The sequence below is a fragment of the Cicer arietinum genome, chromosome 6 (genome assembly GCF_000331145.2).
Source record: "Cicer arietinum cultivar CDC Frontier isolate Library 1 chromosome 6, Cicar.CDCFrontier_v2.0, whole genome shotgun sequence".
NCBI classification, from domain to species: domain Eukaryota; kingdom Viridiplantae; phylum Streptophyta; class Magnoliopsida; order Fabales; family Fabaceae; genus Cicer; species Cicer arietinum.
This window is the reverse complement of record NC_021165.2, coordinates 62,331,976-62,344,627: the sequence shown is the minus strand read 5'-3', so window position 1 is coordinate 62,344,627 and position 12,652 is coordinate 62,331,976. Positions and strand designations below refer to the sequence as shown.

At 27.5% G+C, this 12,652-nt stretch overlaps 2 protein-coding genes across 6 annotated transcripts in view; both read left to right on the top strand.

The window, feature by feature from the left end:
* LOC101501519 (borneol dehydrogenase, mitochondrial-like) overlaps nt 1-1,077 on the top strand; it is a 6,075-nt gene extending 4,998 nt beyond the window's left edge. Inside the window, exons 3-4 of one of the 2 annotated variants that reach the window (XR_012163592.1) lie at nt 632-764; nt 937-1,077. The gene's annotated coding sequence lies outside the window, so the exon portion shown is untranslated. Of the gene's footprint in view, nt 1-631; nt 876-936 lie in introns of those variants that run through there. The other variant, XM_073370119.1, reaches the window with a different exon arrangement.
* Nucleotides 1,078-2,103: 1,026 nt separating this feature from the next.
* LOC101501835 (uncharacterized) lies at nt 2,104-5,460 on the top strand. Of its 4 annotated transcripts, none has more exons than XM_027335434.2 (3): nt 2,104-2,303; nt 3,146-3,337; nt 5,087-5,460. In XM_027335434.2, the coding sequence occupies exons 2-3, from the start codon at nt 3,176-3,178 to the stop codon at nt 5,222-5,224; spliced, it is 300 nt and encodes a 99-aa protein (XP_027191235.1). In that variant the 5' UTR covers nt 2,104-2,303; nt 3,146-3,175; the 3' UTR covers nt 5,225-5,460. The 4 variants fall into 4 exon arrangements, with proteins under 4 accessions (XP_027191235.1, XP_004506208.1, XP_004506210.1 ...); XM_004506151.4 differs by lacking the exon at nt 2,104-2,303 and adding an exon at nt 2,628-2,787; XM_004506153.4 differs by lacking the exon at nt 2,104-2,303 and adding an exon at nt 2,660-2,787 and having other exon boundaries at nt 3,236-3,337.
* Nucleotides 5,461-12,652: the final 7,192 nt, after the last annotated feature.

The window sequence follows — 12,652 nt, the reverse complement described above, 5'->3', positions numbered from 1 at the left end:
TGATCTACTAAAAATAAACGAAAAGCTACAAAGAAAGGGTAAAGCAGAATTGGGACACGGAAAATCTCACTGAATATTGGAATGTTATAAAAGATAAACTATAATTATATTCCCTAATTGTTGGGAACTCGACAGTGGAATAGAGGCGGGATCGTTCAATGAGGATCGAAATAGGCTCTAGATACCATGTTAACAATGAAAAGAGGAAGAAAGAGGAAGAAGAGAAAACAACCACTCTAGGGTTTCATAACATATAATAAACCAAAACTGAAGTTAATAGGGTTACACTGAGTATATATATAAGAAAATAGAATTGTCTAGAATTGTCTAAAATACCCTTACTACTAATATATAATAATATTATCTAACAGACAGGTCATTTGGATTTAACTCATTCAAAATCTTACATATAATGACTCAAATCTAATAAGATTATAAGACATAAGACATTACTTTACTTATTCCTGTGTTGAACAAAACGAAAACCTGGTCATTTCAAATACATGTGGTTGTCTCATGTTGTAGTGAGTTGTTGTCTACATGTGTATGCATGCATACACTGAAAGCTAATTTGTTTAGATGGACCAGAAACTTGCTATTAACCCACAAGTACCATTGGGAAATTTTCCAGATTGTGCTCGATATAAAGCTAGGAATGGAACCGACTGAGGCAATATCAAAAGTGAAAACACTCCGATGTTGAAGGGTTATGTGTATCATTTGCTGGTCATCATAACTCATCCGATTTTGTACTTGTTGTAAAGGTAATATCTATAAAATTAGCCTGGTCAAACGTCCTATCTTTTTTTACTCTTCTAATTTTATATGGGGGACATTTTATTTCAAATGATGTGAATTTATATTTACATTTTATATTTTTTACGTTCATAAAAATTTCAAACCTTTTCCTATTTATAAATGTTTATTCTGGTACAGGAATATTTGAAAGAAGAACCATACACTCCTATGAAGAAATTGAAGATGTTACTGGGAAAAACTGACTTGTTTTTTGAATATTAATGCGTCTTATATTATTTTAATAATTTCCTTATATTTTGCAGATAAATTAGCAACTTACTTATATTTTGTTAACAATTCTCGCCTATTTTTGCTCCGGATCTAATAAATAATAATAATAATAAATTATATTAATAAAATTTAAACAAAATACTTTAAATTAAAACAAAGTACATTAAGTTGAAGAAAAAAAAATTAATAAAGTTCTTTATAACGACATCAAAGATATCGAAAAACAATCCATCTTATTCATTGACATTTAGTAATATGGTAAATAGTTAAATTTGATGTATTATTTTTTCTTTAATTTAATGTATTTTGTTTTAATTTAATGTATTTTATTTGATTGTATATAATTTCTTTTTATTTATTATTATTATTATTATTATTATTATTTATTAAATCCGGAGAAAAAATAGAAAGGAGTTGTTAACAAAATAAAATTAAGTTGCTAATTTATCTGTAAAATAAGAGTGAGTTGTTAAAGTAATATAACATGTTAATTGTTTTGACACATCTACTCAACTACGTTAATTTTAATGTATTTTTTTATTAAATGTATTTTATTTGATATTATTTATATAATTTTAATTTTTAAATTATTTTTTATTTATTAAATTAACCATTATTCCTTCATTAAAATAAAAAAATAATAAGATTATAGATAGTCGCGTCCTAGAAAAACTATCTCCTAGTGGAGCAAAATGAGGACGCAACCTCTGAACATAGAAAAGTAGAGCATTTTATAATATACATTTTAATTTAGAGTATAATAGAAAATTTTAAATAAAAAAGAGAATATAGATAAAAAAACAATTAAATTATTAATAAAAGATCTTTTACTTTTTTATTAACAAATCAAATTAACGTTATTTAAAAAATATGTTTACTTTTCAAAATAAACGAACAACAAGTATCTATCTAAACTAAACTTGAATGATTATTATTTTATTATCCACCCATCTAACATATTTTATTAACCAACCATCTATCATCAAGATGTTGAAGAAACATAAGGTTAATATCTAGCTCTGCGAGCCAATAAGATTGAATGAGAGGAACAAAGTGTAAGATTGAATAAGACTGAATGAGGTTATATGTATTGTCGGTCTTTGGAATAATACAATATTAGAAGATGAAATTAACAACCTACTAAAAATCTTGAAGAATTTTTCAAATAAGGATGGTAATAAAGATGATCCTTGTTATCAAGAAGGTTTTATTGAAGTTATTTCAAGGTTTTGATAAAGAAAAAAGATCTGGAGTTCTATAATACTCGTTTTATGGTTAGTTCACTTAAATATTATTTAGGTAGATTTTCTTTTGGTTTTTTTGTTTTTATTGTCTTTTCTTTTTAGTTGGGTAAAGTTTATGTCATTTCCTTTTTATTAAATATATTTTTAGCTTGACTTTGAAATGTACTACCTCTTGGTAAGAAATATAAGAAAAAAAAATCAAAAAATTAATATATTTATTAAAAATTAAAATGAGATTCATCAAATTTTCAATTATTATTATTATTATTATTATTATTTTTTTTTATGTTTTATTTTATACTAGTAATTCTTTTATTGATATAGTAAATTAAATTCTTAATTATTAAGTTAACATACTATTTTGCGCGTAAAAATTTCAAATTTATTGCAAATTTCAAATCCGTATATATATTGCGAAGCCTTCGCGTCCAATTGCAAAATCTATGAAATTCTTTCACGGCGCACCATTTGAAGACCAATGATGAATTGGGGGTTTTCTCATTCTCACCGATCTGTAAGCTTTCTCTTTTAATTTCGATAATCAATTCTTCCAATGTGCAGGTACTAATGATCCTAGGTTTCTTTTCCCTAAATTTGAGTACCTTTTTATCTAATTTTCACGAATTTGACTAGAATCAGTGTTTCAAATCTTCAGTCAAAGGAATCAAAACCCTAATTACCATTTTGATTTTATATCAATACCTTTTCATCTTCAATGGTTTTTTAACTAGTAGCAATCAAAGTTTTTTTTGCCCCCTCAGATTTTGTATGTATTAACTAACTAATTAGTTAAATAGTAAAAATAAAACTAATTAGTAAACTTTGGTTTTGAAACATTGCAATTTAATTGCTGTTATTTGAATTACATGCAGTTGTTCTGTAGTTTCTGCTTGTAATTGGAAATGACGCCTCGACCCTTGTTGCTTGTTTTTCTTCTGCTCATGCTTGTAATCACATCTCAGTTTGAATGGAAACAACAACTCGTGGTTGATGTTGATTCAAGTTCCAGCATTTCACAAAAGCAGCAACGGATTTCGAAGGCGATTGAAACAGTAAAAGAGAAGGTTTTAAGTTTTTCCACCTATCTTCAATTTTTTTCATTTATTCCACAAAATCCACCTGTTTATTTGATTAGTGGCGTGTGGCTTGAGTTTTTCAACCTGCAGCATCCATCAAGTTGCATTTTGATTTTCTTTTTATTATATTTAAGTTGAGAAACTTTTTAGAAATAATAACAAAACCGATTTTTGAGTTTCTGCTTCTAGTCTTTTTATTGTTACTTGTTTGCATCAATGTGCTTGTGCTTGTATTATATGTTTGTCCCTTTGTCTTGCTTTCGTTGAAAATGGTGGTTCTTTTTTAATTTAAAGATGGAAAGAGGTGCATGCTATTCACTTTTGAAAATGGCTTTACATTAATGTGCTCAGTGAATTTGGCTAATTCTGATGCAAACCTGAGTCCTCTGATATGATAAAATCTATGAGTCCAGAAATATTGAAATATTTTGAACCTAGGATAAGTAATTTCATGTCTAAAGTAATCTGGAAAGAGTATTGATGAAAGCTCATATATTTTCTAGTTTTGGTAAAAATTGAGACCTCACTATGGTTTTTTCTAGTTGGTTATTTCCTTATAAAATGGGAAGAGATTTGCAATTTGTTATAAATATCTGCATATATTTTATTAATTATTAATCATCCGAATTTAATAAATTGCTTTAAATGACTACTCACAGCTTTTAAATGGGAAATTGCGTCATTGAAGCCTTAGTTGATTTGAGTTCACAATCACTTAGGTTGCTTTTGTGGTTATTCTTCCTAGTAAATATCTGCTTGTCTATGCAATGAGCGCCAGTAACAATTTGAATAACTTGACAAGATAGTCTTCTTATAACAAGCTCTGCATGTCACTTTTTCATAATTATCTGGTCATTCTTCAATGGAACTGGAAACTCTATCGGCTGTATATGCTATTCCATCTGTTCCTATAAACATTTCTTCTAATGTTGTCTTGCACAAACCGATAAATAGGTTTGATTAGTAAGCAAATTTCAAATACATCCTCATCTTTCATTGGCCCAGTTACTTATTTACTTTCTATCTTCACTAATGTAAGTGTAAAGGCAACGAACAGTATGAATCCCAAAAAAGTAGTGATTGTGAATGTAACTTTGAAATTTGAAAAAGACATAATTAGGAACACATTTTTCCTAACAAATCAACAATTAAAAGGAGCGGAGGGAGCAATATTTCATCTGAAAATCATCTCACCTGTAGGCTGTAGGGATCACAATTCTTGGGTATACTTGTAGCAGGTCATATATAAATTGGGTACACTGGAATGAGACTCTGTTCCAATAATTATCCACATATAAAGTTTTAAACATTGACATATATGTTTTAAATTCCACTTTTTAATATTGAGCACAGCATATCCCTCTTTTGATACATTAAAATGTGATGAGGTTTCTTTAAGCTAAAGAAAGAAAGAAACATTTTACTAAACGTTAAAGTTTGGAAACCGTATGCAGAGTTTGCAAAAAAGACAGTCATATCTTACTAACAATGAGAGCCTGAGGTTATGGTTGCTTATCTTATCTACGTTGTAAAGAAATCAATAGTTCAGTAAATTATGCTTTGTAGAAAAGTTATACATTCATTACATGTATGTCACAAAGTTGATGTTCGCCATGGTCTGTATGCTCTCAAGTCCAAAACTAATATAAATTTTCTTGTTAGAACTTAGATCTGAGACTATGCTATCTTTTTACCACATTTTTTTTGAATTTCTTCAATTGATGTTGTTTGCTGCAGATTATTTTAGTGCAAGAGAAAAATATTCGAAGATTGAACGAGGCTGTGAGGAATCTCCAGGAACAACTGCAGCAATGTAGAAGCAGTAATGGTACATCAAATGGCACTGTAAGCCAAGTTGTAAAGCCTTTGTCCTAATTTCTTTGAAAAGAAATGTTATAAAAATCCGCTTCCCCCTGTATACTAGGAAATGTTATTTTCCAATTAAATACAAATCCAACATCAATATAATGGAAATGTGAGGTGTTTGAATGTTCAGTTATAACCTACCAATAACAACAGGAGCTGGCTATTGCATCTCTTTTCTATTTTAATTTTTGCTGTTAGGGTACCTGTGTCACATTAATTTATAAAATTGTGCACATTTTAGCTTATTGAGGCGTATTTGTTGCTTATTTACACATTTGGCATGCATTGTCGATTGTGGAGAATGGAAGTTGATAGTCTAACAATTTAAGTATGAAGTTGTTATTTCTAAAAGAGAGCAGTTATACGGTAAGAACAAGTTTGCAATATGAAGAAGCCAAAAAAAGTAGACAATAAATTAATAGTTGTTTCCAATTAGAACATGTGGTGGGTGGTTAACATGTCATGCATTAACTGGATTGAAGCATTTGGTTAACAAACAGCATTTTTGTTTAATTTCAGTTATCAGCGCATCCATGTTTAGATATGAAGACTTGGTCTAAAAAACAGGAAATTGTATTAACTTTTAGGTAGGAGCAACACATTATGACATTGAGACACTGGCGGATTAAAAATAAAATAAAAAATAAAATAGTAGGAGCAGAAAACCAGTTTGTCTCTTAAGAACATCTATATGTTGATGGAGAAAAAATATTTAGAATGCTCAAGTAAAAAAGATTACATTATGGGGACAATTTCCTGATGCATATCCTACAATTTCCATTCCCCGTCTCAATACATAGTGACCAGATCGTTTGGGCCTCACCAAAAAAAGCCTTTTTTTTTTACCATCCTCAATGCTTACGACAATATTAAACACAATATAAAGTTTTGGAACCTCAAAATAATTTAAAAACATGTGAACCTGATTTGGAGAATTCGGCATAATATTCTCCATATCAAGAAGAACCTTGTCTGAAGAGGTGTTCCGGTTGATCTTATATGACCCTACTACAAGAAAGAGGTTGAAAACATCGCTCATGTGTTTTGAAATTGCCCCTAGGCAAAATTGGTTTGGTATCACTCCCCTCTTAACGTGCAGGTTTGATTAAACATCTTTAAATTTCCCAACTTGGCTTAAAAATATTATTTATGCATCCCCATGCAAATGTTATCAAGATTATTTTATCCGTCTACTATAGTATATGGTAGTTGTTAATCTACAGTTTGCCTCTCCTGCAAGATGCAGTCCGCCTCCAGATCATTTTTATAAGATATCAAAGTCGATGTTGGAGATCATATATACGATGTTTGTAGAATTGGCATTGTTAACGGGGATGGTGAAGTGTTGTCTTAAATACTGCTAATAATAATGACTTTATTAATCCAATTAGAGATCTTTAAATTTATTAATTCTTTGTGGATGTCTCTACTCCATTAGGACTATTAGTGTTTTGAGAATGTTTGACAGAGATAAACTCCGATATTTTTCCTGAATATCCTATACTTTTTCAAAAATAATTCCAAAAATCTCACTTTTAAAAAATACCAAACAAATGTTTTCCACCCTAGAAACGAAGAAATTCAAAGAGGATTAAAAAAAAATAAAAATCTAGCAAGTATTGTTTATGAAATATATCGAGTGTAGCACAAAAAGAAAACATATGAATTGAATGCTATCATGACTATAAAGTTTGTCTCAGTAAATAAAAAATGCGTTTAATTTTAATTTAAATTTTTAAAAAATCTATTAACATTGATGTGATCTAATCATATGAGATTTATATTTGAACGGTTGAGTGTTGTTATTTAACTCCTAACTCGTGGTTCAAACCATTATGCGAAAAACTTATTTTACAGCGCTTTTTTTAAGTCATTTACAGTGCTTTTTCAAAAAAATAAGCGTTGTAGTATCTAGCGCCGTAAAAAGATACAACAGTGTTTTTTAAAATAAAAAAACGCTATAAAATAGGTAGATATATTGCACGCTTGTTATACTCGTTTTACAACGCTTTTTGGAAAAAGCACTGTAAATGGTGCATTCAATAGATGCATTATTATGCACCTATTACAACGCTTTTTTTAAAAACGTTGTAAAAGATGCAAACAATAGATGCATTATTATGCATCAATTACAGCGTTTTTTTGAAAAAACGTTGTTAAATGTGCAAACAATAGATGCATTATTATGCACCTATTACAGTGCTTTTTGAAAAAGCACAAGGTGCATTCTTATTTTAGTTTTATTACAAAACGCCATAAATGAAATTTTTAAAAAGCGTTTTTTGGTTTTTTATGATATTATTTTAGAAAGCGTTGTCTTTTAATTTCTTTTTTCCAAAATCATTTTCATCCAGAATCAGTTCATAATCAGTTCACACAATCATTTCACAATCAGTACACAACAAAACAAAACTATATAACTTTATAATTTAACTTTATAACTTTACATATTTATATAATCAATTCACAATATATTCATATACATATTCACATATTGATAACAGCACATAACTATATAGTCATTCTTTTTATCTTCATAAACAAATTTTAATACAATAGACCAACCGACATTGTATATAGTCATTTTTTTTTTAAAATTTAATTTAAGAGATGATAAATTTTATTATAATTAATTCACAAAATTGTAAGAGCATCTCCAACGGTGAACTCAATATGAGTTCATTAAGTGAGGTTTACCGTACCACATCATCTTGAAATAACTCATTCATTTTTTACTCCAACGGTGAACTCACATGTTCATTAGATAGGGTCCACCACTAACAAATTATTTGTTTATTATTTTTCATAAATTAATAATAAAAAAAGATAACCGTATCAAAGTATCGTTCCTTCGTGAAAGAACGGTGATGACAGCTTGACACATCTCCAACAGTGAACTCACAAAAAACTGAAGATTGCGTAATTACATCTAACGGACGAACTCATTTTAGCTACCGTTGGAGATGCTCTAAAATCATACAAGATATTCAACCTAACAATACTAATATTTAATATGAATTAAGATTTACGAACAAAATAATCATTTAAATAAAAATAAATAAATAAAATATATTTTATATTAAATTAACATCAATCACGTTATTAGAATTTTTGATATTTTTTTAATACGAGTCTACAATGACCATTTATGAAGGTGGTATTTTTTAGAATTCACCGATAAAGACAAAAACTAATAGAATGTAAAGGACAAAGAAAATAATTGAAACTATAGGGTAAAAAAAATCCAAGCTGCATATACATGAATAACGAACAGTGGCATTTTTTAAATTGAATATTTTTTTAGATAGCAACCGGTTTTATGACAAAATCAGAGGAGGTACAAGGAGGCCACCATTGGTATTAGAACTTACGAGTGAAAATCTTTTTGAATGAGGAGAGCTTATCAGCATCGGGTGTTGGACTGCAGGGTAGAGGGGTGGTGAAATCATTTAGATGTTACACGAAGAGGGGGAGAAGGAGTTGATTTGGTGTAAGTGTCCCATTACTTTAGTGGACATTTACTATCTAACCATAAAAAATTGTCTTGCACCGTATACCACGTGAGTCATTAGTAGAGATGAGAATATGTCATGTTGATCCATAAGAGACTAGGGTCTAGTCTACGTCAGGTTAATTTTTTTTTTCTTAAATAGATAAAGATAAGACTTTTAAAAATGTCTATTTAGTTGAAAATATCAGACTACATATTAAATCTTTTAGGTCTATTAGACCGACCTATTTAAATAAATATAAATAATATTTTTTTTATCATTATAATTATTATATCAAATTTTGAACTTTTTATCATATATTCAACTTTTAATAATTTACGCATATTAATCTCATTTAATTTTTGACATATTTAAAAGTATTATTATAAAATATAATTTAAAGATAATGTATATAAAGTCATATTCTTCAAAATATCAAAATAGACTTTTAAGTAGACTAACATGTCATATCATTCTTCTATCAATGTCAGACCTACAAAATAAGTCTATAACATTTCACATGCCAAATTTAGACTTTAATAAGGTGGTTTTCTTAATAAGGACTATTGTAAATAAACATTTCTTTTGGAGGATTAAAATTGAATATATAGAAGGATAATTATGGAGATACTTTCTCTTCATTTTTTATGGTCATACATTAATTATATTAAAATAAATTAATATTGTTAAAATGTAATCATACAAAATTATTGATGATATACATATAAAATGTATATGCGAGGTCCATTTAAACACTTAACTTGAAACCTCTATTGTAGAAGTTATGGGATCACGGTATCTTGTCCACTTATTTGGTCTTCTCATTTTTCAACCTTCTAACTCTAACACTTAATGCTACTTTAATCATTTCTCACCGTAAAGCATCAAATTGAAATAACATTGATTCAACCACAATTTACTTTGAAATATTTAAATCTTATTAAATGACTTTCATTTATTGTCACATTTACATAGAAGACAATGTTTATGGGAATAAATTTACTTATTTGGCGTGCATGCCCTTGACTTTACTTGGTGAGATACTATTCCTAGTTTTTTTTTTTCCTTCATGAAAGGGTCATATGTTTTGGGGTATGTTAAGCTACACAAATTTAGTCAACTTGATTATTGAAAAATTTAGTCAACTTGTTATCGTTCAAATAACAGAGAAAACAACTTATTTTGAAAAATAATTATTTTTAAAAATGATTACTTTAAAGAATTTTTATATATTTATTACAACTTTTGAAAAATAAACAAAAATCTAAAAATGAGAATATTTTTTTACTAGTTTATCGTAAAAATTAGTTTTGACAACTGAAAATATATATATATATAAAAAACTTCTATCTTTTTAAAAATATCTAACAAATAATTTTTAAATTATATAATACTAAAATTTATTTTTATAATCCGTAACAAACGGTGTCTAAATCTAGTGAAAAAACTATTTAAATTGATAAAATTTGGTGTAAAAAATAATGCAAAAAGTTGATGTATACATAATTATTGTTTTTAGTCACTATATTTTTTAAAACAGAAGATATAATTCATCATTAATATTTAAAAGACTAAATTACATTTGTGGTCCTTTAACTTAATTTCAGGTAACATTTTAGTCCTTTATCTTTTTTTTTTCCCGACTTGGTCCTTTATTTTAATTTTAAGTGACAATTTGATATTTTATATTTTAAAATTTCAACTATGATATCCTTTTTTATACAAAAATTCAAAAAAAAATTCAATCAAAACTCATAAAATTAATTATATTCTTCAATATAATACAAATTTCATCAAATTCGTAATGCAAATCTTTAAATAAATTCATATTTTCATACTTTATTTGATATTTTTAGGAATAAAGGACTAAATCGGGAAAAAAAAAAGATAAAAGACTAAAACGTTACCTGAAATTAAGTTAAGGGACCACAGATGTAATTTAGCCTATTTAAAATTACAGTATTATCGATAACAAAATTTTGAATATAAAATGTGATTTATCATTAAGTTTAGTTTTACTCATCATTAAGTATGTTATTATCAGTTTTTATGACATAAAATATATTAAGATTTATTTATTAATTTAAGATTTTACATAATTTGATTTTTTTTATAATTTCATATATAAGTTTATTATCATTGAAAATAATATATAATATTGAAATATGTTAATAATTATTATTAGGGGAAATTTTATTGACCTCGTGTTCTCTTTAAATGATACATTATATAAAACATTCATTTCTATGTATTCACTAAAAAAAAAAATTGTATTAAATATTTTTTTGTCACGTTAACAGCTAATCAACTAATCTTGTCATTTACTCTAAGACAATTAAAATATCCGCTTTAATTTATAGAGATACCACAATACTTCTAAGATTTATAATATTGAAATATATATATATATATATATATATATATATATATATATATATTAGTGAAATAATTTGAATGTATATTCTATTATCTTTTTGTAAATAACAGATAAAATTAAAAATATAATAAATATCAAATATTATCTACAATTATTTTAGTAAGTCTAAAAGAGGTAAATACATTAAAAATAAAATAAAAAGAGTGTAATTATTATTATTATGGAGGAGGTGAATGCAATTTTCACTTATTATTATATCTAACCACGATTCAACCACTAAAATAAATTACCGATTTCTATCAACCGTATTTAAAATTGTGTTTTCACAAAGTCATTCCTATACCTACTGGGCCTAACTCGGCCCAAATAAGCACATATATTTTAGGAATCCTTTAACCAAAAACAAAAGCTTTTTAGGGGTGTCTTATTTTGTTCTCTTATTTTCCATGCTCCCCCACTTTTACACACAATTAAATTTGACATTTAAATTCAATCAATCACCTCCATCTTTTTCATTCTCACCCTTCAATTCAAGACTTAAGTTCACTATATATAACCACCCCATTTGCTCAAATTCAAAACCTATATTAATTGCTATTATAACTTGCTTACTTAGATATCTTCTCAGCTAACCTAATAATCTTTTTTTTCACCTATTCCAACCACTCCATCTAATCTCCTAACTAAACACATCTAACCATCTATCTCTCCTTACTATACTCCACATTGCAAATAATTTTAATAAGGTGTTGTTATTTCTAACTAAAAACCGAACACCCCATTTAATTTAATTAAATTCCTTACCGTCAATTATTTACACTATATATGTATACATATAGTGTTACATTGAACATAATACCTTAGAAATTTAAATTAATTAATTATACCAAGATGAGCAAAACAGCAAGGAGTCCAACGTTGGGAGTGGGACTGAGCTTATCCCCACCAAGGGTGACAACCTCGTCAAAATCTGCTGACGTGTCAACAGAATCTCCGACATCATCATCATCGACAAGTGGTATTCATTCATCGGAGGGATCATGTGTTTCTTGTGACGGTCCAGAGGTAACAAAAGCCATGCTTCTCGTAGGTTGTACTCGATGCCTTATGTATGTTATGTTGCCAGAAATTGATCCCAAATGCCCCAAATGTAAGAGTACTGTGTTGCTTGATTTCCTTAATAACGAGGAAAATACTAGTAAGAAGACAAGCATCTAGTGAAATGTGTATTTTACTTTATTTTATATCATGTTATGTATTTCTGTTACTAAATTATGTTTCGACTTTACGTTTGTTAGTTAAGAAATATAACAAAGCAAGTTATTAATTTTTCGAGAAATTTTTATACCCGTGAACTTAATCCAAACTTAAATGTTTAAAAAAATTAAATATAAGAGTGATATGTTAAATTATTAGTGGTTAGATATCATGTTATTCCATAATAAATTTCGTCAGACTCAAACCTCACAGTTGTATAATTATTTATGGTATAATTTATCATCTTTTTTAAGATAAAAAATAAAATCTCTTAGAATTTTAAAGTTGCATCAATTTCTTTGAAATTTTGAA